Source organism: Pygocentrus nattereri, chromosome 23 (assembly GCF_015220715.1).
Source record: "Pygocentrus nattereri isolate fPygNat1 chromosome 23, fPygNat1.pri, whole genome shotgun sequence".
In the NCBI taxonomy this organism is placed as follows: Eukaryota; Metazoa; Chordata; class Actinopteri; order Characiformes; family Serrasalmidae; genus Pygocentrus; species Pygocentrus nattereri.
The window spans coordinates 10,076,758-10,104,729 of NC_051233.1; the positions used below are offsets into that span (position 1 = coordinate 10,076,758).

At 38.7% G+C, this 27,972-nt stretch overlaps 1 protein-coding gene across 1 annotated transcript; it reads left to right on the plus strand.

Annotated features, from left to right (window-relative positions):
* The first annotated feature begins 754 nt into the window (after positions 1-754).
* Positions 755-27,785, plus strand: si:ch211-283g2.1 (sodium- and chloride-dependent GABA transporter ine). The gene is made up of 13 exons (XM_017714872.2): positions 755-1,387; positions 4,748-4,882; positions 5,271-5,475; positions 7,826-7,958; positions 8,709-8,843; positions 10,295-10,398; positions 15,446-15,570; positions 15,712-15,824; positions 18,215-18,355; positions 20,508-20,607; positions 22,015-22,115; positions 25,354-25,521; positions 26,711-27,785. The coding sequence occupies exons 1-13, from the start codon at positions 1,255-1,257 to the stop codon at positions 26,867-26,869; spliced, it is 1,752 nt and encodes a 583-aa protein (XP_017570361.1). The 5' UTR covers positions 755-1,254; the 3' UTR covers positions 26,870-27,785.
* The last annotated feature ends 187 nt before the right edge of the window (positions 27,786-27,972 follow it).

Below are 27,972 nucleotides of genomic sequence, written 5' to 3' on the forward strand. Positions count from 1 at the left end.
GCAGTTGTTCACAAAGTGGTGAACCTCGACCCCATCCTTGCTTGTGAAAGACTGAGCCTTTCAGGGATGCTCGCTTTATAACCAATCATGACACTCACCTGTTTCCAATTAACCTGTTCAGTCAATCTGTACACACACTCACACACACACACACACATATATACATACATACACCTCACACACACACACACACACCCACACACACACACTCACACACACGCTCACACCCACACACACACTATATGGCCAAAAGTAACAAACTCTTGGCCAATTTTGTTGCTTTTAGGGTCTTATAAAACCGCTCTAAATGACTTTGTTTACATCTTATCCACTCCTTTATGCTTACAATTTGAGAACTTGCTGGAAGTCCCCTTTAAGATCTATGTTTGAAATATCACAAAGTGAGTTTTTGTTCAGAAGTATAAATCTATGTTGGCCAATAGGAAAAAAGGTAAGGAGCATTCCTATTGGGCAGAAATGGCCTTTGTTTCAAGCTCACAGAGGAATCCTGTTTGTGGAATAGCTCTTTCACATTCTCATCAAAAATTCCAGTCACTGTATCAGTGTTTATTGTTTACTTAAGCCCTGGGAAAGTTGCGGAATACCATGATTAGCCAACAGAAGTTGATAAACACACATTCCCAGCTTATGGACTGGGGTTAATGGTTTACTTTCTGGTAGATGCTTTCTATAAATATTGTCTTAGGTAGAGTCTGGATTGGTGTGAGTTGAGCACTAGGGATTAGCCATTACAGTTCTAGGGAAAAAAATCTATATAGTCTTTAAATGTATATGAGGAAGTCCTCATTTTGAATTGTAAATTAAATGAGTATATTTACATTGTAGATTTGGAGCCCCTGCTTCCTATCACCACCATTTTGAACAAACCGGAATCCATACGTTTGTCTACAGTGAATCGTCCCACATGAAACCAATCTGAATGACTTTGTTTACATCTCAACATTGAAATTGTGCAGTTCGTAATTTCAACAGTTGAAAGGTTCAGTGGAATTCCCCTTTAAAGCTTAAAAAAGGGGTTACATACAAAGACTGAGAAATGCTCCTGTGAAAAACTATATTCCTGCACTGCTTCACTGTCACCTCTGCTACACTTCCCAGCTAATCATTAATGCTCAAAAAGAGTGCTTATGTGACCAGCTTTCTTTTATAATCTAGGCCAAGGGCGTCTCATTCCCTGTCCTGGACCCTGGTGCCTTAGCAAGAAGACAGGGACAGAAGAAGCAGTAAGAAGTCATGGCTGGGGAGCTTGAAGCAGGGAGGCTCACATGGAGCAGGCAGATTGAGTTCACTTTGGCTGGGATAGGCTGTGCTGTGGGTCTCGGCAACATCTGGAGGTTCCCTTACCTTTGTTACCGGAGTGGTGGAGGTATGAAACAACCTGGCGCATTTGACTCAGCAGAGTCATTCTCCTGCGTTCTGCAGCGTACTGATACTGCTTTCATGTGTTGTCACACAACTGCTGCTAATGCAGTTGAGAGTTTAGTTGCTCACTGCAGAAACTGAATTTATCTAAGGGTGATAGGAGGTACAGAGGTGTATATATTTCAACACAGAAACAGGGCTGGCATAGCAGTAGCAGAAAACTGATAGATTGGATATCTGGGGGAAAGAAAGAATGAACCCGCTCCAATCCTGTAACAAATCTATCCTGAAATAGCACTCACTCACACTGTGTGATGTGATGTTGTTAGCTGTGTATTTCGTCCTGAGATGTAGTCGAGAGTTTGAGTAGTTTGAGCATTATAGCCTACTTTAAGATGGCAGTCTTTAGTGAAGCACTTAAACATATAACTAGCTCATTTTAGAGCTTCGTCATTTTTAAAAGAAAAGTACTGTATCAAAACTGGTTCCAATATCGGCTGCAGGGTAACAGGATTACATAATCAGAGACAAGAGTATAATGTAATCTGCTAGGCTGGCTTTACTTGGTGAAACTTTCTTGCAATCTAGCGATTTGATTACCTCACTAGATAGCATAATTAGCAGCTTTATAGTTGTGTAATTATGTAATTTACTTACTGCAGCATTTTTTCATCTTGTATATATATATATATATAGCTCATTCTACCTATCTAGGGTTATTTACTAAATATTTCAGTTTGTAATTGTGTATGTTAATCTATCTGAAAAAACAGCAGAAACCATTTGATCACGCTCACTGCCCCCTAGTGTGTGTGTTCACTAGTGTGTATGTGGTGTTTCACTGCACGGATGGGTTAAATGCGGAGGTGGAATTTCCCCAGTTGTGGGATCAAAAAAGTATCACTTAATCACTTAATCTCATTGACTGCAGACTAAAGAAGAACAGTGACACAAGCAGCTATTAGCATCAGCTGGCTAGTTAACACAGTTAGTCATAGAAGCATTAGCTTTGAGAAACTCCAGAGAGAGAGAGAGAGAGAGAGAGAGAGAGAGAGAGAGAGAGAGAGAGAGAGAGAGAGAGAGAGATTAAGTCCAGAAGATAAAATTAAATATGCAGTAGGTAATCATGAGACACTTGGCCATGATGATTTATGGGCCCATATTCAAAGAGTGCTTGAGTGTCTCAGAATGGTTAATGCAAAAATGCAATATTATATGACTCAATAAAGCTTAATATAAAGTAAGATAAGATAAAGAACATGTTAGCCTCAACACACACAATACACCAACTGACTGTGCAAACAATATAATAAAAGTCATATCTGAATAAATACATATCTGACACTGTGCAAATAAAGCGGTGTGTGGACAGCAGGAGGTAGAAAATGGGCAGCAGTTTCACAGAATAAATGCAGAGACACGTTTAGGTAAACAGTAGCAGATTACTACTTTTTTGTGTCTAAAATGCTCACAGAGGTGTCCTTTCATCACATTCCTCATTAATAATTAAAGGATCGTCATTTCAGGGAGTGGAAAGCAATTGGACAGTCAGTCACTTCAGTGATTTATTATATTGTTGTTGTTGTTGTTCTTCTTCTTCCACATCTTGGACTTGGGCCACATAGTCTTCTTCTTGTTCTTCTTCTTCCACATTGTAGGCCCAATCCCATTTCTCCCCTATGCTACCACTTAGCCCTTAGCCCTCTGTTTTGTGCGTTCATGTCTAGGGGTAGGGTGTCTCGATATTTTTTGAGATGTAGGGGTAGGGTGAAGTGTTAGGGCTATGTGTACATATATATATATATATATATATATATACATATATATATATATATACATTCAAAAAAGAAGTGGGATTGTGTCTTGGGCTACTTCTAACACATATTCTTCATCTTCATCAAATGGACAAAAATCTCCATTTTTGTTGTTTTTCAGTTTTCAGTTGCCCTACATTGTATGTAAATTTCATGAAGAATAGCCCAAACAAAACAGCCCAAAATGACCTGTAAAAAATCTGGTTCCATTGACTTACATAAAAAGTAAAGTAGTTTTTTTCCATTTTGGAGATACAACATTTTCTTATACACACACACACACACACACACACACACACACACATATGTGCACTGATCAGGCATAACATTCTGACCACCTCCTTGTTTCTACACTCACTGTCCATTTTATCAGCTCCACTTACTGTATAGCTGTACTTTGTAGTTCTACAGTTACAGACTGTAGTCCATCTGTTTCTCTGGTACTTCGTTAGCCCCCTTTCACCCTGTTCTTCAGTGGTCAGGACCCACATGGACCCTCACAGAGCAGGTACTATTTGGGTGGTGGATCATTCTCAGCACTGCAGTAACACTGATGTGGTGGTGATGTGCTGGTGTGTGCTGTGCTGGTCTGAGTGGATCACTGCTGGAATGCAGATATTGTAGAACTACAAAGTGCACCTATGTAGTAAGTGGAGCTGATAAAATGGACAGTGAGCGTAGAAACAAGGAGGTGGTCATAATGTTATGTCTGATCGGTATATATTTTTAATTCTATGCTCATTAAGATAAAAAATATTATTATTATTCCACATCTTCTCTTCTTCTGCTGCTGCTACTGCCACATATCTTTTTCTTTTCTTCTTTTTCAAGTCTTCCTCCCTTTCTCCTCATTCACCTTGTTCTTATACATTTTCTTTTTCTTAATATGTTCATCTTTTTCTTCTTCTTCTTTTTAAACATCCTTTTCATCCTCCTCCTCCTTTTTCCTTCTCCTTCTCTTCATCCTGTTCTTCACCTACACTCTGAAAAAAGTTTCCTAAGCGATATGTTTTTTTTAAAAATCGTTTGAAAATGGTTTGCATGATTAAATGGTTCTTCGCATGGTGAAATGGTTCTTCAGATTGATGGAGAATGTGCTGTAGATGGTTCTATATGGTAGCTTTTTGGAAAAGGTACTTTATAGCACCAAAAACAGTTCTGCTGTTGTCACATGGAACTCTTCACAAAAAGCTTCTATATAGAACCATCTGCAGCACATTCTCCATCAATCTGAAGAGCCATTTTCTCTACTAGCCATTTTTTAAAGAGTGTAGTATATTTTAATAATTCCAATTTTCAAGTGTTTTTCAGGGAAATGCAGTTTTCTTTTACAAACTGTTATTAAAAGCTTGTAAAACTATTTTTGATACCGGGAACAACTGGAAGTATTTTAAGCTCTGACATCACAGAACTGGTCTAAAATGCCTATGATACAGTATTATTCCTACAGCACAGTCACTGATATTATATTCCTAATAATAAACCTTAAAGTCTTATATTTTTTGTGGGCCACACATTTTTGATGGGAAGATTATGTGTGTCATCCTTAGGTGCATTCCTGGTGCCCTACTTGCTTATGCTGGTCTTGCTGGGCATTCCTCTGCTCTACATGGAGCTGACCGTGGGTCAGTACCTGAAGAAGGGGCCTGTCCATGCTATGACTAAGGTGTGCCCTCTGCTGAAAGGTACTGCACTACCCCATGCTATATTTCATTCTAAATGTACTATCCAATTTATTAAAAGCACCTGCTTGGAACTTCCACTCACTGGTCACTTTATAAGCTGCACTTACCTTATAGGTCTACTATACAGGTGTTCACTCATAGACTGTAGCCCCCAATTGGCCTGGTCTAGTGCCCAATCATATCCAGCAAAGAGTGACTCTGTGATCAGAAATTGACCACAGATGAAGAGTTAGGGGATGTACACCAGCAGGATTGACCTAAATAGGGTCATAATCTGAGATTAGATTGCTGTTTAGCAATTGTGATTTGAATTAAAGTCTGTTTTGATACAAATGTTGTGACCTAATTCAGTGTGATTAAACTGTATCTGCATGACTTTTCTCCTCAGGTGTGGGCATGGCCACAGTGGCCATCTCGTTCATCATGTGCACATACTATAATGTGATCATAACCTGGGCCCTGTACTACCTGTTCAGCTCTTTCCAGAGCCAGCTGCCCTGGCAGAGCTGTAACAACACCTGGAACAGACCCAACTGCACTGACTACGCCACCACCAGCTCCTCCACATCCACCGCCAGCCAGCAGTTCTTCAAGTGAGTTTCCTTGTTTTGTCATCTTGTCTTCTCTTTTAATCTCCTCTCATTTTCCTTTTGTATTCTTTTGTTTTCTTTTATCTTTTTTGTTCTCCTCTCTTCTCTTTGTTATTCTTGCATTCTCTTCAAGCTCTCTTCTCTTCTTTGCCTCATCTTATTTTCTGTACTCTGCCTCGTCTTATTTTCTCTTCTCTTGCCTCATTTTCTCTTTTCTTCTCTTGAAACATCTCTTCTCTTCTCTTCTCTTCTCTTCTCTTCTCTTCTCTTCTCTTGGAACATCTTTTCTCTTCTCTTCTCTTGACTCATTTTCTCTTCTCTTCTCTTGCCACATCTTTTCTTTTCTTTTCTTTTCTCTTCTCTCACTCAGTTATATATCAAGTGAACCAGATGATAAAATTAAACGTTGCAAGATTGAGGACTGTATAAAAGACATAAAAGACTGGTTGTTGAGTAACTTTCTCCTACTTAACTTGGATAAAACTTGTTTCTTGCTTCTTGGTCCAAAAGCAGCTAGAAACAAACTGCCTAATTTTACACTTAAACTTAACAATTTCTCAGTTGCATCAAGCTCGTCTGTAAAAATCTGGGTATTGTGAAAGACCCTGATCTGTCCTTTGACGCACATATAACTAATATCACCAGAAAAGCCTTCCTGCATCTCTGTAATATTGCTAAATTATGAAATGCATTCTCTCTACAAGATGCAGAAAAGTTAGTTCATGCATTTATTATCTTAAGGCTAGATTACTGTAATGCCCTGCTGTCTGTCTGTCCAACAAAAGCCTTAACAAGCTTCAGCTAGTCCAGAACGCTGCAGCCAGAGTCCTCACAATAACCAGAAAGTTTGACCATATCAACCCTGCACAGGTTACCAGTTAAATTTTGCATTGATTATAAAATTCTATTATTGACCTATAAAGCTCTAAATGGACTCGCCCCTCAGTACCTGAGTGAGCTTCTCTCCTACTATGAACCGTCACCCCTACTTAGACTGCAAGGTGTGGCTTACTACTGGTACCTAGAATGAATAAAGTTACATCAGGTTGGTGAGCTTTCTCGTACAAAGCCCCCCACTTTTGGAATAATATTCCTGTTAACGTTCGGGACTCAGACACAGCCTCAGTCTTTAAGTCTAGGCTAAAAACTTACTTGTATAGTCAAGTCTTTGGTAATTAGTCTTCCCTGGCAGATCTAGACCTGCCGGTGTCTCTGCTGCTCTGTTAACACTGTAAGTGTAAAAGCTCTGTAAACACAGAACTACTAACTCTCTGTGTTATTTTTCCTTTCTTTGCTGAGATGAACAGCTGCCCATCCTGTGCGTCTGATGCTGTTGCCTTTTCTGCCTTGATCAGGTGCCCACCGTTCGCCAGCCTTCTGGGCCAGGTTGACCACCATTGAGCTTCTTGCTGTATGACACTGTGCAATCCTCACCCTCAGATGCTACTGCTGTCACTGTGTAATCATAAACTAATCAAATTAACCACTGCCCACCTGTTTCTTCCCGCTTTATTCTGTAATACTTTATACTAACAATGTTTGCTATCAGGTGTCAACCAGAAGAGGATAGGTTCCCCCTCTGAGGCTTGGTTCCTCTCAAGGATTCTTCCTCTTGCTCTTAGGGAGTTTTTCCACCCTCAGATGCTACTGCTGTCACTGTGTAATCATAAACTAATCAAATTAACCACTGCCCACCTGTTTCTTCCCGCTTTATTCTGTAATACTTTATACTAACAATGTTTGCTATCAGGTGTCGACCAGAAGAGGATAGGTTCCCCCTCTGAGGCTTGGTTCCTCTCAAGGATTCTTCCTCTTGCTCTTAGGGAGTTTTTCCTTGCTACACGCTCATGGGGGCTTGGACCCAGATTTTCTTTCTTTAATGCTGATTTTTCTGTAAAGCTGCTTTGTGACAACACGTGTTGTAAAAAGCGCTATATAAATAAACTTTGCTTGCTTGCTCTTCTCTTGCCTCATCATAGTTACAGTGTAGGTCAGTCCACTAAATCCACTTCACTTTTTAAACATTCAGCTCTGTGTACAGAGTAACTGTTATTCAGCAGAAACCAGCAGCAGAAGGTCAGACCATTACTTTATGTTTTATGAGCCTTGACATTAGCTCTGATTAGAGTACAGGAGGCTATACAGGAGACAGTGGCATACAGAGGAAACATTGTGCAGCTTCACCCTGTTTTAATGTATTATGATTCAAATGCATATGAATGGCATTGAATATACAGGGATCTCTTGCTGTGATTCCTTTGCTGCCTTTGAAGCTAAAGAAGTTTTTTACTTGTAAACACAGAACACTAAGATAATGTTGACTTGAATGCAAATGCCAATGTGTTTGCCTCAGTTATAAAATGTTGGAGAGGACTTCAGGAGTGGAGGAGACTGGCAGTATGAGATGGGAACTCTTTCTCCTCCTGCTGTTGGCATGGCTTCTCGTCTACCTCTGCATCTTCAAAGGGGTCAAGTCCACTGGAAAGGTAAGGAAGTTGAGCATGGAAATCCAGTAATGGAAAAGGGATTTGCTTTAGAACTGGAGAAACATGGGAAGGCACAGCAAGGTGTAGTGGATGCATGACATCACATTAAAAGTGGGTGAAGTTCATTGGGCCTCCACTCCAAAACAGTTTCACTATCCACTCTGCGTCATAAACTGCTTGATAAATTGTTACTTCTAGCTAGGAAATGAGTAGTATTCTTAATAATTGGCTAAGGGGAGTGGCACCTTTTGTTAGTGGTGTAGGAAAATATTTACAGTGGAAATCTTCTCTAAAAACAGATGGTAGGTAGTGTATGTGGGTACCTACTGAAGTCAAGCGCAATAAATGGGATCAGAAAAGGCCTGTCTTAGTCATTTGTGAAGAATGTGGAATCTCTCCTTTTTGAAATGTTTTTTTCTTTTTTTGAGGATGGCCTTGTTTTGGCTAGGACATGGGGGTCATATGTATGTACTTGTTCTCATAGTACCACATACTCACTGCTCATGAATACATCTTGCAACTGCTAAAACTCACAAAAAGTGTATGTTTAAAAGGAAAAAGGGGTGTGCATATTACAAGGGCTTGCTTGTTAACTTGTAGCATAAATCTAATGGGCACTTGGGGGCCTGTGAAAAGAGCCAATTAAAGCTACAGTGAAATCAAATTATATGTGGAAAAATTCAAAAGACAGCAAAGTGTCCTCATATTTGATACTACAATTAATTTGAACTGGTTGTGTGTAATTTGTAGGTGGTGTACTTCACAGCTCTATTCCCTTACGTGATCTTAGTGGCCCTGCTAATCAACAACGTTCAGCTTCCTGGAGCCGCAGCAGGTATCCGGTTCTTCATCGTACCTGAGTGGGAGAAGCTGCTGTCTGTGGAGGTAGGAAAGGAGAACGACTTGAAAGAAAGAGTTTTGGGAAATGAAAACACTTTAGCCTGATAAAGCATGGATAAAGAAAGGGCCGCAAAGAATTTAGAAATTCTGAAATGAAAGAAATCTTCTGAAATTACAGGTCAAACCGCCGTTCTCGATTCCTTTAGCTCATTTACTGACATAAAAACCACATTTACAGTTTATAACTCACTCAAAATGTTTAACTTGTATCAAAGTGTATCAATCAATACAATCACTGCTAACACATAAATACACTGAAAGTGGTGCTCAAGGAGCTGAAACAAAACTATACAGTGTGCTACATCAGCACAGTTCTTGGTAAAGTAGTAAACTGATTGAGACAGCAATTGTTTATGCAACATAGTGTAGCACCATTTTTCAGTACCAATTTCAACAACTTTTAGTCACTATTTTTGTTGCACAGTATACCTTTAGAGGGGCTTTATACCCCTCTAGCTCACATTCAGCATTGGGCATGGTGACCTTAGCCTCATGCGTGGCAGAGCATCCCATTCTATTGGCAATGCTTTTCTGTGGAGATAAAACAAGCTATATCAGCAAAAGTAAGTAGCTGATTCACTAATAAGAAGGGGTGTCTAGATACCTTTGGACATTAAGATTAAGATTAAGTGATACTTTTTTGATCCCACAACTGGGGAAATTCCACCTCTGCATTTAACCCATCCGTGAAGTGAAACACCACATACACACTAGTGAACACACACACACTAGGGGGCAGTGAGCACACTTGCCCGGAGCGGTGGGCAGCCCTATCCACCCCCGGGGAGCAGTTGGGGGTTAGGTGAGGCTCAAGGACACCTCAGTCATGGACTGTTCGCCCTGGGGATTGAACCGGCAACCTTCCGGTCACAGGGCCAGCTCCCTAACCTCCAGCCCCCCTATGCCCCATATAGCATAGATGTGTATATGGAAATGAAGATATACATCCCATGTGTCAAACACAAGGCCAAGTCAGGCCTATGAATAGGAGAAAGTCCTATTCTGCCTGCAAAATGATGTTAATTTTCTATTCTTATTAGCCCGCTTTACCTTGAGGTGCACTACAGTCCCCAGCATGCACTGCAACGTGCAATACCCCCACCCCCCAGCAACAATCTATGGTCCAGCGGTTACGCAAAAAGAAAAGATGCCTGGTGTCTAGTTCAAGCAAATAGGCACTATTTAAAATAAATTTTATTTGTAATTATTTATGAAGAATTATTTAATGCTTATTTTGCTGTTGCACTTTTGGCATATTTTGAATAAACAATGACCCATTCAGGTCAAGGCAAAATGTTAAGTAAAAATAAAATAAAAACAGCTGGACCCTCAGATTTGCTGGGATGTTTTTTGGCCCTTTAAGTGGTTGAGTTTGACACCCCTGATATAGATCCTTATCTTAGCTATTTCAGACAGTGTCTTTGTGTTGTCTGTAGGTGTGGGTGAACGCAGCTGCTCAGATCTTTAACTCCATCGGGATCGGCTTTGGCTCACTTATGGCCATGGCTAGCTACAACTCTTTCAACAACAACGTGCTGAAGTAAGAGTGGAATTTATGTTCATCTCAAGTGTATATACTGCCTAGAGAACACATACAAAACTCCTCAAGCACCGAGTTCTTTATAAAGATGCAAAGTAACTTTTTAAATCTATCAGTGTAGGAACTGATGTTCGTAAAATACTATTCATCTCTCAAACTTTTTTTTTGTTAAAAATGAAATGTTACCAGAGAAAAAATCAATTGTTACAAAATATTTTGGTAACACTTTTCATTAAGGACACATGACCTAATCAGAAAAGAATCAAGAGTCATTAATCAGGAACAAATGAATAAGTCACATATTAACAACCACAAGCAAAGTCAAACTGTTACAACATAAACATAAACCGTTTAATAAACGGTAAACTAGGTTATTTACTGAAAATAGGCATTTGATTTCATTAAAACTGAATTATCTTAATATATGCCACAGTTATTCTGAAACATACCACCTTAAGAGAAAATGAAAATGCATTTCCCAAATCCCAAATCCCAAACTTTAGTGATATTTCTAAAATGATAAAAAGCTACTTTAGTGACTGTGTTTACATGCGGGGTGAAACAGAGCTCAGAGTCTAAGATCACACCCAGGTTTCTTACTCCAGGTTTGGTACATGAAGCTAAAGAACCAAGTTTCTCAAAAATAATTTTTCTCTGAGTTTTTGTACCAACGATCAGTAATTCAGAAAATTTTGCAACATCCAATGAGAAATACCTGACACACAGCTGGTTAGTCTGTCTACAGAGTCTTGATCTTCAGAACAAATAGAAATGTATAGCTGGGTGTTGTCAGCATAGCTATGAAAATTTATACTATACTTCCTAATAACATCACCTAGAGGTAGCATGTATAAAGTGAAAAGCAAAGGCCCTAAGACTGAACCTTGGGGGACTTATTAAGGAACAGCAAATCGTTTTGATGAATGATTTCCAAGTGAAACCATGCAATGCATATGACTTAAATATGATTTAACCATTCTAAAACTGATCCCCAGAGAGGCCGATCCCAACATTCAAGACGCTGGAGTAAAATCTTGTGGTCAACAATATCAAAGGCTGCACTAAAATCTAATAAAACCAAAACAGAAAGATTTTGTGCATCAGCGCTGAGCCTGAGGTCATTCATAATATGAATCAATGCTGTCTCTGTACTATGGTTGGAACAACAACCTGACTGAAACTTCTCATATACATTGTTTGATTATTATTAGATACTTATTTACTTGTTTGAAAACAACTTATATTATTATAAGATTTTATTTAGAAATGGTAGGTTTGAAATCCTGTTTTGGGGATTTGAGGTTTGAGGATCCATGCTACTCTTTTTTAGCAGAGGCTTCACCAAGGCAGTTTTAAAATCAATTTTAAAGTGCCAGAGAACAATTCACAATAGTTAAAACATCATTGTGCACACAATCAAAAACCAACTTAAGGAACTTGGTTTGTTTAAAATAGTGAGCTCCTCATGGTTGATAACATAAAAAGTATTGGTTTCTCTTCATTTTCCGTGTACTACACTAACATATTCACCTGCTCTGGTTGTGTATTGTGTAGAACTCATAAGATGATAATAAAATATGCTTTTTTATTCCTGTGAATTTCGTCAATGTTATGTTTTTATATGAATCATATTGTACTCACTGTTCTTGAGAGGGCAAAATAGTGACGGTCAGTTTGGTAAGTAATTATTAACCCCTGCAATTTTGTTAGCTTTTAATCAGTAATGAAGTGTGAATGGTTCATTACTTTACTTTAGCGGGCACAAACATTATGAATTAATCATGAAGAATCAGTATTTAATCAGTAATAAAGTATGATTGGCTTATCACTTTAGGGGGTACAAACATTAATTCATTGTGAGTCATCAGTAATCATTGCTTTCTTTACAGTAAATTGAAAATTGCTGCGTTGTTTTGTATTTTTCTCACTCCCACATGCCTCAACCAGCACAACAGGAGCACAAAAATGTGTGTAGACTTAAGGATTCTTTTGACCCCAGGAGAAAAGCACTGCCCTTTCCCCATCATTAATTAATTCATTTCTGAGTTCAGTGGTAACTATAGAATAAACCATTCCTTCATGAGGCTCTGTGTATCAATATAGGAGTTAAAATGTCATATTATTGACATGAAAGATGAATTAAAACTGGCAGCTGTCACAAATGAGGACTAGTTGCACACAATGTCAGTGTCAGCTTTTAATTTTCTTAAACAGTCACTAGGTGGGTAGAAACAGACGAGGTAACACAAGAAATCAAAAACAAACTCAAGACATGGCAGATAGAAACAGACAAATACAAGGGCTGCTTACACAGCATGATATAGCAGAAGGACAAAATGATGACAGGATGCATCTACAGAAAAAACATAGTTGAAATTGATAGGCATAATATTCCAGAGCAGTGTGTCTGAGGGGGATCTGACATTAACATTAATTACCACATGAATTCCTAATAAATTCAGGCATGAAGAAAGCCTTTATTACCTTCATCTTCATTCCTTAGTACATTTGTAAGTAATTGAGTCTTGTGGTTGTTAATATATGACTTATTCATTTGTTCCTGATTAATGACTCATTATTTTCTGATTAGTTATTCATTAGTAAATGCCTTAATTATTGGCAGATTATGTACCCTTAATGTAAAGTGTTACCAATGTTTTTATGAGCTCTGACAAGTCACAACTCCTAAAAACACCTTCTGTAGATCTCTGTCATTTCATACATTCTTAAAAAAAGTTTGCAAAATAGATATCGGCTTGGATGTACGGTTCTAAGATATAAACTTTATAGAACCTTTACGTTATCTGAAGGCTCTCCAGAGTGTCAAAGGGTTGTTCACACATCTCTTCAGTGTTTACAAAAATAGAGTTGTGACAGTACTGAAGATGGGAATCCAACTTCCAATGTAACGTCCTAGAAATGTTCATCTCTACTTGTACTCCGCCATTTCCCCCTCCTCCATTCCCCAGTCCTGTCTCTGTCTATGAAGTGGATGTCCGGCCTTCTAGCTTAAAGCAGAACTCCAGAACTCCAGAACTCCAGAGTTCTCTCCCCTCCTTCCGTCATAGAGTCTCTTCTCATACTACAGTTATATCCAAAGGAAAATTGTTGTCCAAAAGAAAATCTCCAGAATGGTAACTTTACAGATAAGACTGAAAACATTCTTTACCTTTAATGTAATTTATTTTAAAGAGGATTTATTCCTAGCAATTTTGGATGTAAAGGGCAGCTGCTTTACACAAATGATGTAGAAATCATTCATTGAAAAGTTCTCAAGGGAAACAAAGTGGTTATTCCATGGCAAAGAACCCTTTTGGCAGCTTTATTTTTAATAGTAAAGGCCACTTTGTATTTCTGTTCTGTTGCTGTTGGAACTTATTACTTGTACTTCCATGTGTGGTAATGTAACGTGGAGCGAGGAGGTGGACGCACATGCTGAGATAAGCAACTTTTATTGAGGGCAAATCCAAGGTCATGGTCATATTACCAACATGGAGAGATCGTGTGACAGACATGACAAGATAAACACAGACTGAAGTACAAGACAGAGGCTGAAATAACAAAACATCCAACAAACATACATCAAACATCAAACAAACATCCTAAGCAAATACCAGCCAAAACAAAGGGCAAGCACAAGGCTTAAATACGACACCGGGAAGATGAGGGACAGGTGAAAAGAATCAGGGGCAGAGTCACAAAACAAGGGGGCAGGACTAGGGATACCAAAAGAAAGAAGCACGTGGACTATCAAAAGGTAGACAAAAAGCACATGGGGGGGTGGGAGGAGCCAAATGTGACAGGTAATCTTTTTTTATGGATAGTGGAGCCATTTATCTTTCTCAAATTATGCTGGACCCAGTTTCAAACATAGACTATATGGACAAAGGTACTGAGACAATTAATACAGAGTTGGTCCCCCTTTGTAGCTATAACAGCTTTCACTCTTCTGGGAAGCTATGAAGCGGTCTCTGACTTACGCACAATATTGTATATACAAGACTGTGCAAACACCTACCTTCTTCAAGAGTTCAGAGTGTGTCTGTGGGAATTTTTGTCCATTCATCCAGAAGACCATTTGTGTGGTCAGACATTGATATTGGATGAGAGGGCCTGGCTCACAGTCTCCATTATAGTTCATCCCAAAAGTGTTCAGTGGGGTTGAGGTCAGGGCTCTATGCGAGCCAGGCAAGTTCTTCCACATCAAACTCACCCAGCCATGCCTTCATGGACCTTGTTTTGTGCACAGGGGCTCAGTCATGCTGGAACAGACAAAGTTCTTTCCCAAACTATACCCACAAAGTTGGATGTATACCATTGTCCAAAATGTCTCTGTCTGCTGTACCATTAAGAGTTTCTTTCACTGGAACCAGGGACCTAGGCCAACCCCTGAAAACAACCCCATAGCATTATCCCTCCTGTACCAAACTTTACAGTTGGCACAATGCAGACAGAAGGATAACAGTTTCCTGGCATTCATGGCACTCATGCCATGAAGCTAATGGCACACAGTTTTTGTGTTGATGTTGATGCCAGATGAGGTTTGGAACTCTGCCTTCATTGATCAGCAGAGCATTGGTGTCTTTTATTCACTATGCTCCTCAGCACTTGGCGACCCGCTCTGTAACTTTATGTGGTCTGACACTTCGGGGCTGAGTTGCTGTGGTTCCTAAACGCTTCCTCCTTTCAATAATACCACTAACAGTTGATTGTGGAATATCTGGGGGGGTGGGGGATTTACTGAACTGACTCATTGCAGAATTGGCATCCTATTACAGTGCTATGCTCAAATTCAGTGAGCTCTTTAGAGCAGCCCATTCCTCCACAAATGTTTGTAAAGGCAGATTGTACGGCTTGATATTATACACCTGTGGCAATGGAATGAGACACCTGAATGTGTCCCAATACTTTTGTCCATATAGTTTATGTTTAGTGTACCTGCTGCTTTCACAGTATGTCGTGTCCTTAAAACTGCAGACGTCAGGTTCATTTATTGACATTCATTTTATGTGACTTTTATTGACATGTTTTTCATTGTGTATTACAGGGACACCCTGGCCATCGCCATCACTAACTCATTGACTAGCATTCTGGCTGGGTTTGTGATATTCTCTGCATTTGGCTACATGTCTTACCTGCAGAATATTCCAGTCAGTGAAATTGCAGTTGATGGTGAGTTACAGGTTCTGGGACATATTTCACTTGAGACATAGAATTTGCATTTACTGTAACAACACAATTAATCAAACATTTATTGTGCAGGTTGTCTATGGTGCTACCAGATTTTTAAAAGATTTCTTTTGCCTCCTGCAGGACCAGGCCTGGTGTTTGTGGTTTACCCACAGGCCTTTGTGACAATGCCAGTGGCTCCAATGTGGGCAGTGTTCTTCTTCTTCATGCTCCTCTGCCTTGGCCTAGACAGCCAGGTACAATCAGACTTGTTACAAATTACAGTATTAACAGAAAAGCACATTTTGAAGTCCGGTTGTGGTTTGGTTGTGGCGTGTAGTAGATATTACATAGAGCTAATGGGTTATAAAACCTCAATCCCTACGTACACTACTGAGAGAGAGTGAAGCAGAGTACAAGTAACCAGCTTTGTGTCTAAACCACAGTCTTAAACAAGGCAGTTTCAAAATGACATGTTCCATCAGGAGTAGGCATGATAATTTCTCGGCGCTAGATAATACATGTCTGTAATTTTCTGCTGTATCTAGATAGATACAACTCCCCCCTTGGTTAGGACTTCAGGAGCTGAACTGTAGGCTTAATGCTTTAGATGAATCATCAATGTCATTCCAACTGGAACTGGACAAGCATGCTTTGATTTATAGTTGGCGGGACCACTTTCATGAGAAAAAATGTCACTGTAGGCCATTTGGGAAGTTCTACTTATGTCACTAGGATCACAGTTTTAGTGAGCTAAAAAGAGTGTATCTTACACTAGGCCTAGGCAATATCTATAAATAATAAGTACAATACTTTTAGTACAATACAATACTACTAGTTAAAAATTTGTGATTATCAATTATATTGCTGCCACTGATGCCCCCTGCCCCCCTAAAACCACCCAAACAAATACATGTGGTCCACTGTAGCTTTGACCTGCTTTCTGTTCTAATTTAAGTGCACTTTAATGAAAATCTTTGCCAAAACCACACTTAAATAACATACTCCAGAGTAGCCCAACATCTTTTGAAGGTTACATTACCTGTCATTATAATAGACGTTACTGCAAAGACGTTCATTCACAAGCTTCTTCTGGTGCAGATTTACTTGCGTGCTATTGTAACTGCGCCATCTGCTTGAGGAACTTTAAATTGCGAGTAACCAAGACGTTTTCCGTTGATACAGTTTTCAGAATTCAAATAACCATCGGGACACTTAAGCTGTATAGAAAATACTGCAAATGTTACTTTGTAAATCACGTGCAGCAAACACAGTAGCATTTTAAAGACCTTAGTGTTGTCAGTGCAACAGTAAAAGTGAATGAAACATGATGTGTACATATTATTTCTGATCCCGTTTCTCTGCCGTAGATGGCTGGGGAATTTTCTCTTCAGGTTAGAGCTAGCTCTTTGGTCTCTTATACTGAAGCAAGCTGAAGTTACAGATATTACAACATCTCTTCTGGTATAACCAGAGATTTTACAAAGGAGGAGACAACTCACTGGTTAAAAATGAATGGAAAAGCTCATAATGTTCAATGTTTATGAAGAAAGTCCCACCTTTCAATAAAATAAGCCAATCAGCTCACAGTTGAAGTTGCAAGCGGTAAAAACTCCCCCTTCGTTGTGGAGACACAGTAAACAGAAAAAGCTGAGAAAACATTTGGGCTAAATGCTACAAATTATTCATGCTGGCTTTGTTCTATTTTATCAGTGATTTCAAATGTGTATTTGAAACATTGACATGGCTTTTGGTTTTGTTGTTCTCTAACTATTCAAAGAGATGGGAGCCTGGTCTTTTATTAGGAGAAATAACTGCCCTGCCAAGATGGCTGTGAAGTGGACAGACTGTCCTAAAATGACTTTGCTATAACTTCAGCTAAGCTTGCTTAGGCTTGAGCTTGCACAGAGCTTTCGGGCCCGTATTTGCAAAGAACGTAAATACTGATCTATGAACAGCTTCCTTCTTATAATGATCTTAGTTATTATAATCTGAAACCTATAGCGACCTTGAAGCAGCGCTCCTACTCCGAAAGGCTTTATGAAGACCTCCAGATGTCTGACACGGCTTAGTAACTGACCTAAATGAAAGCGGTCTGTACTGACTGGACAAACAGAAAGGAAGTGAGTAAAGCTGTTGCATGTTCTTTGTTAACATTTTGCTGTTTTATATGCAAAAATGACACATGCAATACATTAAAATGCATTAAAATTATAAAATACAGAACAGAAGGCATATTTAGAGGTTTTATTCTATTTATTATTTTTTAAAAATATGTCAAAGGTTATAACATTACAACTAACATAGACTATAAAATATCATCCTCAAGATTTGAATAACACTTTTCTTTTGGTACTATGCATATTTGCTTTATCAATAACAAATTAATTATTCTCATAACTTCATTCTCAGTGATGCAGCTTTCTCAGTCTGGCATCATATACATCTTTGTTCATCGATCTGGACGCTTCTAACAGTTTTTCTTACAACTTCCCACTAATTGTTTGAAAAATTACTGAAAATATAACTGAAATATTATGGACATTGAAAATATTGATGTCAAACTGTTCCATGATGATTCCAAACTTTTCCACAGTGTTCATGTGTATTTATGCTGACCCTGATACATGCGCTGTGTGTGCTGTAGTTTGCGATGGTAGAAGTTATGGTGACCAGTCTGATGGACAGCTACAGTAAGCCGTTGTTGAAATACCTCAGGAAAAAGGAACTGCTGGTTTTGGTGGTGTGTAGTGCTGCTTTCCTCCTGGGCATCCCTCACGTCATGCAGGTAAAAATACTAGAATGGGATACATAAAATAGTATTTTACCTTTTACATTACCTTTCAGGTCTGTGGCAAGCCGATAAGATAAAAGGGCCCATATTTTATTGCATGATATTTTCTTTCCCCTGAGGTCCACTAACAATGTTGGTCTGCCTTTATGCATCAAAAACAGTCATTTTCAACTTCTTTCTGAGTTAATCAGGCTGTTTTTGTTATTGTGCCTTTTCAGACTTGTGTTTATAAACCGTTCTATTCATAAACTCATAAAATGTGACATTCCTGAGTTTATTTTTTATTTGCAATATACAGTTGTATACAAGTTTACATGTTTTGTTGATTTTCTAAGTGAAAATAAGTTAACGCATCCTCTGCTGGAGACTTAAATATGGCATTTTCTGCAAATTTTAGCACACAATTTTTATTTGTTTACTTTTATGTGTTTGTTTAACAAGCGTGCCATAACTTTTGCACAGGCAACATTTTCTGTTTTATTTTTTCTACTATGTTAAATTCAGCAAATAAACACTAATTGTGCGTTACAGTGTACAGAGGTTTGTTCTCTGTGGAGCACCTTTTTTCATTTATTTAATTTTATTTCAAAATCAACAAAATATGTCATTTTGTCACAATTGCCCCCTCCCAGTCCTGTCCATGTGTTCATGTTTTGGTTTAGCCCCCTCGTTTCATGACTCTGCCCCTGACAGTGACTCTTCATTGTCTCCACCTGTTTTCCACCTGTCCCTTTTTTCCCTGTGTATTTAAGCCCTGTGTTTGCCCCTTGTGTTTGCTAGTCTTTGTTATATGCTGTGTTGGTTGTTGGTTGTTCTGGTTACTGTGTGTTGTTTGAATCTCTGTCTGTGTTGTTTGGTTGTTTATGCCTGTGTTCATTTTGTCATGTCTGTCTCTCCTGCTCTCTGTATTAACTATTTGAACCTGGACCGTTTAGACTATGACCCTGGATCTGCCCATAATAAATCTCGCTTATCTCTGCATATGCGTCCGCCTCCTCGCTCCCCGTTACACATTTGATCAGGGCACCCAAATGTTTGCATATGACTATGTTATTGGGAGTAGAGCGTATTAATAATTAATACCATCTGTATTAAATAAAATAATATTTATATATCAGTTGTAGTCCTTTTCAATCCTCTTCTTGTTCTTCCCAAAGCGTATAGAGCCTTTTCCAATGAAACCGCATATCATCCCTGTCCAAAGAAAACCATGTATCTCCATTTTTGTCCATTTTTGAATTTAGTTTTCTGCATCATTTCGGCACACCAGTTGTCCTTTACACTGTGCAGATTTAATGATGCATGAACCGATAGAAATGTTCTAAAATCACTTGGAACAAAATATTTTCCAAAATATTCTAAAAGTCAATGTAGGCCTCTAAGCAAATTTTTAAACACTTTACCTCAGCGGCGAGTTTATCACAATATACATTAGAATAAAGTCATATTCATAATTCAAATAAACATAAGAACAATAAAAAGTAACAAGAATTTCTTGGGTCCATATTTTTCCTTGACACCTTCACAGCCGCCACAGAGACTTGTTAATGTCATCAATTACATCATGAGCGCAATTTATTGATATATATATATGTGTGTGTGTGTGTAATTATGAATTAATATTCTATAAATTTTGTTTATTCAAATATGAACACTTTTCTCAGCAAATAAACACAAACTACACAAATAAATAGATTTTGAAAATGTGTCTTGGGTGCCTAAGACTTCCGCACAGTACTGTACATTGAAAGGTATGAGAGTTTTTGCCTTCTCCTGTAAAGTTACAGTTTTGGAGATGCTTGTTTTTCATTGGACAGCAACAATATATAAAAGACCTCTGTTCTGACTGGCTGACCTTTTCACATGAGGCTTATCACATTTAATTAGTCCAGGCTTAAATGTATAGGACTGTTTACTACAATGCCTTGACAACTATGGTTAATGTGAAACTGTTCTTGCACCTTAAAATCCATTTCATGGAGGGGCCATTCTGAAACAGTGCCCACCATACTGTCTAATTTCAAGAAAGCAAGGAACATTTGGTACAGGCCCCTACAGAGACCTAGTGCTTCATTCTGAGTTAGAGATCAACAATCTAGTGAACAACCTCTGATGATGGTTAACAATCTCTGATGGTTTTCCACAGGTTGGGATTTATGTGTTCCAGCTGATGGATCACTACACTGCCATAGTGTCCATCATGTTCCTGGCCTTTTTTGAGGTGGTAGCCATTTGCTGGTTTTATGGTACGAGTTCAAGCAACACATACATTCCTAACGTCCTACTTTGCATACTGTGCCAAGCATGTTCTTCAAATGACCTTCATATGACAGACACATACATTATATGCAAAAGTTTGAACACCCCTGGTTGTAGATTTTCCAAGTGATAATAAGTGAACACACCCTCTGCAGTGACAAACTTAAATGTAGCATTTTTCTGCAATTTTAGTGCTGAATTTCTATTTGTTTTCTGGGTTTCCCAGAGTGTGATTTACTGGCTGAGAAACATCCACAGCATTTTTCGTACACCTATTATGTCCCGGTGGTCTGAATGAGTGAAATCCTAAACAATTTGAAAATACAATGCTACATGCTTTCTGAAAGGTCACACTGTATGTCTTACTTTTTCCAATATATTAAATCTGTTAAGTAAACAGCATTTGTGGATTATAATATGTGGAACTGTGTTCTCTATAAAGGACACATATTGTGAATGAGGGACAAGTAAACCGATGATGATGCTCAAAGGGTGATAATCACTGTGTTTGAAACTACCAGAGAACTGAAGAGGACTGATTTACCTTTAAAACCTTGTTAAACAATATTAATACACGTTTTCACCTTAGAAAGCTGAGAGGCTATGGTAGAGTAAATTCCCATCTGTCTCTGCTGTGGGCTTTTCAGAGTGTGGATTACTGTCAGAGAAAAATTCACAGCATTTTCCATTATTATTGAGCTATTGTGTCCCGGTGGTTCAAATGAGTAAAATTCTGAAAATACTATTTTACATGCTTTTCCAAAGGCCTTTACAAATTAATTCCAGAGCTATAACAACAGAAAACATCTTGTTTTTTTCGTTTATAAAGAAACAAACATGGCTTTGGCAATCAACTCATTCTGAGCATGTGTAGCAGTCTGACGTTTGTCCAGCAGGGGGCACATTAGTGCACAGGTCACCATGAACCTACAAATCAAGTAACTCATGAATGCACATATAAATGCACATTATAAAAAAATACATTGAGTTACTCAAGATTATATTATTAAATATGTGGTTTTTATTGAAGATTTTCACATACACAGTTAATGTTTCAACAAAGCATAAAAACTAAAAATAGAATAGAAAGTAGGTTTGAGTTGCTGCAGACTGTATTGGCAGGGTGATAGAAGCGATAATCGGATTCTTGAACTGGAAAACATTGCGCACAATGTTGAAATGCACTTTCACTTAGAAAATCAACAAAATGTAATATGACAGAAAAGAGAGAGAAAAAAAGCAATCAACTGTTTTTCAAATCTGCTTTGAGAATCAAATTCTGCTCCCATTTGAATGTCAAATGACCATCACAGTCAAATCATGAAGTCATTTTGAATCCACAAGACCTGAATGGCATCCTTCTCACCAGCCTGTCTGTCCTGTTCTGTTCTCAGGGGTAAGGCGTCTGTCGAGTAATTTAGAGGAGATGACGGGGAAAAAGCCCAGCATCTTTTTCAGGGTTTGTTGGATACTGATCTGTCCTTTACTGGTGACGGTGAGTAACATGAGTCATTTTTGAGTGTTTTTCTCTGGATTGTCCCACAGTTTGGAATCTCAGTCTCTTTAACATGGCACAGACAGACACAGACAGACAGAGAAAACATTTCAGCGTTATTGAACATGTTTCAGAAAGAGTTACAAATAGCATGTGAAGATTACGATATGCTAAGATTATGGTATGCTATGATACGCTAAGATTGTTAAGGCCAGAGGAATTTTTCTAATTTTTTTATGTAATTCCCTCGTTGAGTCATACAGAGTGTTTTGATGTGAAATGTTGCATCCTACTAGAACAAGGGGGCTGCACTGTCAACAAGCAAATATTTTATTTAATGTCCAAAATGACCAGAATATCTACAGGAACCTACACATTAATAATGAAAAAATAGTGATGAATCTGAAAAAAATGTTTTTAGGGAGCTATTTCCCCTTACAAAATCTAAACACTATTGTAAAATAACGTTTTAGGCATTCTTACACTGTATTTTCAAAAGTATTCGCTCATCTGCCTTCACACGCATATGACCTTGAGTGACATCCCATTCTTAATCCATAGGGTTTAATATGATGTCGGCCCACCCTTTGCAGCTATAACAGCTTCATCTCTTCTGGGAAGGCTTTCCACAAGGGTTAGGAGTGTGTTTATGGGAATTTTTGACCATTCGTCCAGAAGCGCATTTAGCTGCTTGGTTTGGTTCACCTGTGGCCATGGAAGTGATTGGAACACCTGAATTCAATTATTTGGATGGGTGACTGAATGCTTTTAGAAATATAGTGTGGTCATTTCATGTAAAAGAGTCCTTTGAGGGAGCTTTTAGAGGCATTAAACTCTTCAAATGCCTGGTTCGTATCATTACAACCGTGAACATTTCTGACTCTCCAAGTTTCTCAGGAACAGAGCAAATCACATTGAACCACACTGAGTGACTCTGTTCACCATCTCAGACTTTTCATTATGCAGAGATTTTTTGAAAAATCAGTAAAGAGTTTCATAGTTGATCATATACAGTGGGTTGCAAAAGTATTCAGCCCCCTTGAACTTTTCAACCTTTTGCCACATTTCAGGCTTCAAACATAAAGATATGAAATTGTAATTTTTTGTGAAGAATCAACAACAAGTGGGACACAATTGTGAAGTGGAACGAAATTTATTGGATATTTTAAACTTTTTTTAGAAATAAAAAACTGAAAAGTGGGGCGTGCAATATTATTCGGCCTCTTTACTTTCAGTGCAGCAAACTCACTCCAGAAGTTCAGTGAGGATCTCTGAATGATCCAATGTTGACCTAAATGACTGATGATGATAAATAGAATCCACCTGTGTGTAATCAAGTCTCCGTATAAATGCACCTGCTCTGTGATAGTCTCAGAGTTCTGTTTAAAGCGCAGAGAGCATCATGAAGACCAAGGAACACACCAGGCAGGTCCGAGATACTGTTGTGGAGAGGTTTAAAGCCGGATTTGGATAGAAAAAGATTTCCCAAGCTTTAAACATCTCAAGGAGCACTGTGCAAGCGATCATATTGAAATGGAAGGAGCATCAGACCACTGCAAATCTACCAAGACCCGGCCGTCCCTCTAAACTTTCAGCTCAAACAAGGAGAAGACTGATCATAGATGCAGCCAAGAGGCCCATGATCACTCTGGATGAACTGCAGAGATCTACAGCTGAGGTGGGAGACTTTGTCCATAGGACAACGATCAGTGGTACACTGCACAAATCTGGGCTTTATGGAAGAGTGGCAAGAAAAAGCCATTTCTCAAAGATATCCATAAAAAGTCTCATTTAATGTTTGCCACAAGCCACCTGGGAGACACACCAAACATGTGGAAGAAGGTGCTCTGGTCAGATGAAACCAAAATCGAACTTATGTTTGGCGTAAAAGCAATACAGCTCATCACCCTGAACACACCATCCCCACTGTCAAACATGGTGGTGGCAGCATCATGGTTTGGGCCTGCTTTTCTTCAGCAGGGACAGGGAAGATGGTTAATATTGATGGGAAGATGGATGGAGCCAAATACAGGACCATTCTGGAAGAAAACCTGTTGGAGTCTGCAAAAGACCTGAGACTGGGACGGAGATTTATCTTCCAACAAGACAATGATCCAAAACATAAAGCAACATCTACAATGGAATGGTTCACAAATAAACGTATCCAGGTGTTAGAATGGCCAAGTCAAAGTCCAGACCTGAATCCAATCGAGAATCTGTGGAAAGAGCTGAAAACTGCTGTTCACAAACGCTCTCCATCCAACTTCACTGAGCTCGAGCTGTTTTGCAAGGAAGAATGGGCAAAAATTTCAGTCTCTCGATGTGCAAGACTGACAGAGACGTACCCCAAGCCACTTGCAGCTGTAATCACAGCAAAAGGTGGCGCTACAAAGTATTAAAGCAAGGGGGCCGAATAATATTGCACGCCCCACTTTTCAGTTTTTTATTTCTAAAAAAAGTTTAAAATATCCAACAAATTTCGTTCCACTTCACGATTGTGTCCCACTTGTTGTTGACTCTTCACAAAAAATGTCAATTTCATATCTTTATGTTTGAAGCCTGAAATGTGGCAAAAGGTTGAAAAGTTCAAGGGGGCTGAATACTTTTGCAACCCACTGTATACAAGCCAAAAGCAACCAATCAGCCAAGACATTTGTCTGAATGTTGCAGCTTTAGTTTTGCATTGGAGCATCGAAATGTGGCTAACAATAATTCAAGCTTGTACCAAGTAGGGCTGCACAGTGATATCGGAATCATATCGATGACAGATCTTGGCTTTAAAACAATCATCAATTTGACTGATATTTTAAACCATCATTTGATGACATAATGTACTCTGAAAGAGCAGAATGTTTAGGTGATATTGGGCTACTGCACTAAAATAAGTTATAAATGTTTATGTATCAACTTCAGCAGACATGGTGCCAAAAAATATTGGCTATTGTCCCAGAGTAATAGGAAATAGCCTAATGGTTCCCAAAACCCACTAGTTCCCACTAGTTTCCTGGGGAATACCTTTAGATCCTGTTAGGAAACCATTTAGAACCAGCTATTGGTCACCTGTTAAACCATTAAAGCCTTTTACACTGTTATATCAACTCACCAAAAAGCCAAAACACATTAAATCATAAGGAACCAACAGAAACTGTTTCTATGGGGTTTTTTCAGCAGGGTTGGCATGACTGTGTACATTAGATTTTTTTTTTGTCAAACTGTAGTTTTGTACTTTCTTCCTCAGATAATTCTGGTGTTCTCAGTAATTCAGTTCAAACCAGCACGCTATGAAAATTACGTGTACCCGGCCTGGGCTCAGGGCATTGGCTGGGTGATTGCATTAGCGTCCATTGTCTGGATACCACTGGCAGCGCTGCACACGCTGTGGGTTCTGCCTGGTTCTCTCACTGAGGTAATAAATCAGTCCTCCTGTCTGCAGCCATCCATCCATCCATTTGAGTCTCCTCTTATTTAAAATCCCTTCTGTCACCCTTTGGGCCGCTCATTCAGATAGCCTTAAGGCCTGTCATAACAATCGCATGCAAAAGTTTGGGTGCCCCTGGTCAAATGATTTGAATGCACAACTACTGAATTTAACACACTGGAAAAAATGGCCTGTGTAAAAGTTATGACATTTTATATTTTCTTTTCTTCCAATATCTGATACATTCCAGGAAATAAATTGAAACTGTGCACTAAAATGCCATATTAAAGTTTGTACATTACTATATATTTTTTTTTTACTTAGAGAATCAATACATCATTTGACAATGGGGTGCCCAAATTTTTGCACACAACTTTACAGTATATTGACTGCACCTGTCTTCTGCTCAGTTATGTGCTTTGTCTTCTTTTGATCCAGGTCTTTTTATTAAAGATTACACAATATACAAAAGACAATCCCATACCCCCTAACCCACCCATTCCACCCACCCACCTTCCAAACCTACATCACTGAGACAAAGCTATATAAACTCCAACATCACATAAAAACTGAGGTACACTGTAACTTCATAAAAACTTCATATTATGGGGTACATTCTCAGCTTTCATTTTTCCCACATATGTCAGGAAGGGCTGCCAAATCCTCTGTACAGATCCTTGAAGAGAGCATCTTATCTTTTCTAGCTTGAGATATTGCATAACCTCCTTGAGCCACTTATAATAATTTGGTAGCGTGACACCAAATAGTGCAATATAAGCAGAGTAGCCAGTTGGTTCTTTCAGAATTTTAAAGAGAGTACAAATAATAGATTTCTAAAAGTGATGTAATCTTGGACATGTCCAAAACATATGTAGTAGATTTGCAGGGTCTTGCTTGCACCTATCACATGTAGAGTTGAAATTAGGTCTAATTTTAGACAGTTTAACCTTACACCAATGAAGTCGATGTACTACCTTGAATGATATAACAAAATGCCTTTGACAAATGGAAGATAAGTCCAATGTTCAAGTAATGTTCTGCCAAGTTTCATCTGGAATTTGCTCAGCTGTCTTCTTCCCTCCTGCTCTTAAGGTCATCTAAAGTTGTCAGATCATGAGAGATAAGAAGCTCATATACCCTGCTAACACACTGCTTCATGTGCTTTGTCTTCTTTCAGAAACTGCGGAAGTCCATCAGACCGTTTGCGCTGGATGAAGCCAAGCTGAGTCCGTACTACCTCCAGAAGAGAGGTGTGCTGGAAGTGACGTCAAACCTTGCTGTTATCAGCTCCATTGTCCCACTACCTGAAAAACCTCCAATCCAGACCAATTTGTGACCTGATGATCTCAGACTCGCTCCCAGGCTACAGCAGCTCTGGATCTTGCTTTGCTATAGGTCAGGTCTGGTTGTCATAACTGCTCTGGTGAAGTGTGGACATGCCAAAGAAAGAAACAAGACTGGCTGACCTATCATGGAGGAACCTTCTCAAGTTTCTTGCCTTGATTTTCAGCCAGGAAAAATGGACTATGCAAGGCTCCAGCAATTAGCTATGGATTTATGTAAATCATACTCAGTTTTGCAAACATTTTTCCCTAAAGACAGCTTACCTACTAAAATGTAACCAGAGTGAGTCTCAAAACAGAAATGCAACTTTCTGGGCAAGACTAATGATCTGAAATCCAGCTGGGCCATCTTGCAGCACTCCATACGCCAAGCTCAAGAAACATATGCTAGTTTCTGTACATGTAAAAGCTGTGCATTCGGAATCAGTTTTATGTCATTCTTTAGTGTTATTTTATTAATTTATGCAATCACAACATGTACAAACATGATTTATATACTAGACACTAAAAGATAGATAGATACTTTCAGGTATTTTCAGAAAAGCAAGCAGCTATATAAATGATTTTATATTATAATTATGTACTCACAATCACATTTGTCCAACGTCAATCACCACTTTTCAAATATGACACTTTAGATGTTAATCTTATTATAACTTTATTCTTAACACAGCATTCTCAGTCTCCAGACTACACTTTAGCTTCCTACTAATGATATGTTAAACTGTAAGATTGTACAGTGTTAGCCTATATGAGTCATTTTATGCATTTATTGGCAAAATGATATATTATGGAACACAGTGATTCCAACCTTTGTGTTTGGTGCCACTTACTGGTCAGAGAAAACATTGCAGAACTTTTCTAACTGTGAATTTACATAAACACTAATTAAAAAAAATTTATTAACTGTTTACGTTCATTCAGTCACAAACAAAGGGAAACCTATATAAACCTGTAATTACACTGCAATTGGTTAGAGCCTAACCTTAGCCCTCCTCAGCTCACAGCCTGCGTGCAAGATACGGTTAGATAAAGTTCTTTTGTCTTAGAGTCCAAAGGGTGAGCGAAGCTCAGCAAACATTATATGAAGTCCTCT

What these genes read in the sequence shown, in the direction of transcription:
- si:ch211-283g2.1 (XM_017714872.2), top strand. Translation starts at nt 1,255, where the DNA reads ATGGCTGGGGAGCTTGAAGCAGGGAGGCTCACATGGAGCAGGCAGATT. An exon ending in GGGTCAAGTCCACTGGAAAG is followed by an intron (nt 7,959 to 8,708) that starts GTAAGGAAGTTG and finishes TGTAATTTGTAG; the next exon opens with GTGGTGTACTTCACAGCTCT. An exon ending in CAGTGAAATTGCAGTTGATG is followed by an intron (nt 15,571 to 15,711) that starts GTGAGTTACAGG and finishes TGCCTCCTGCAG; the next exon opens with GACCAGGCCTGGTGTTTGTG.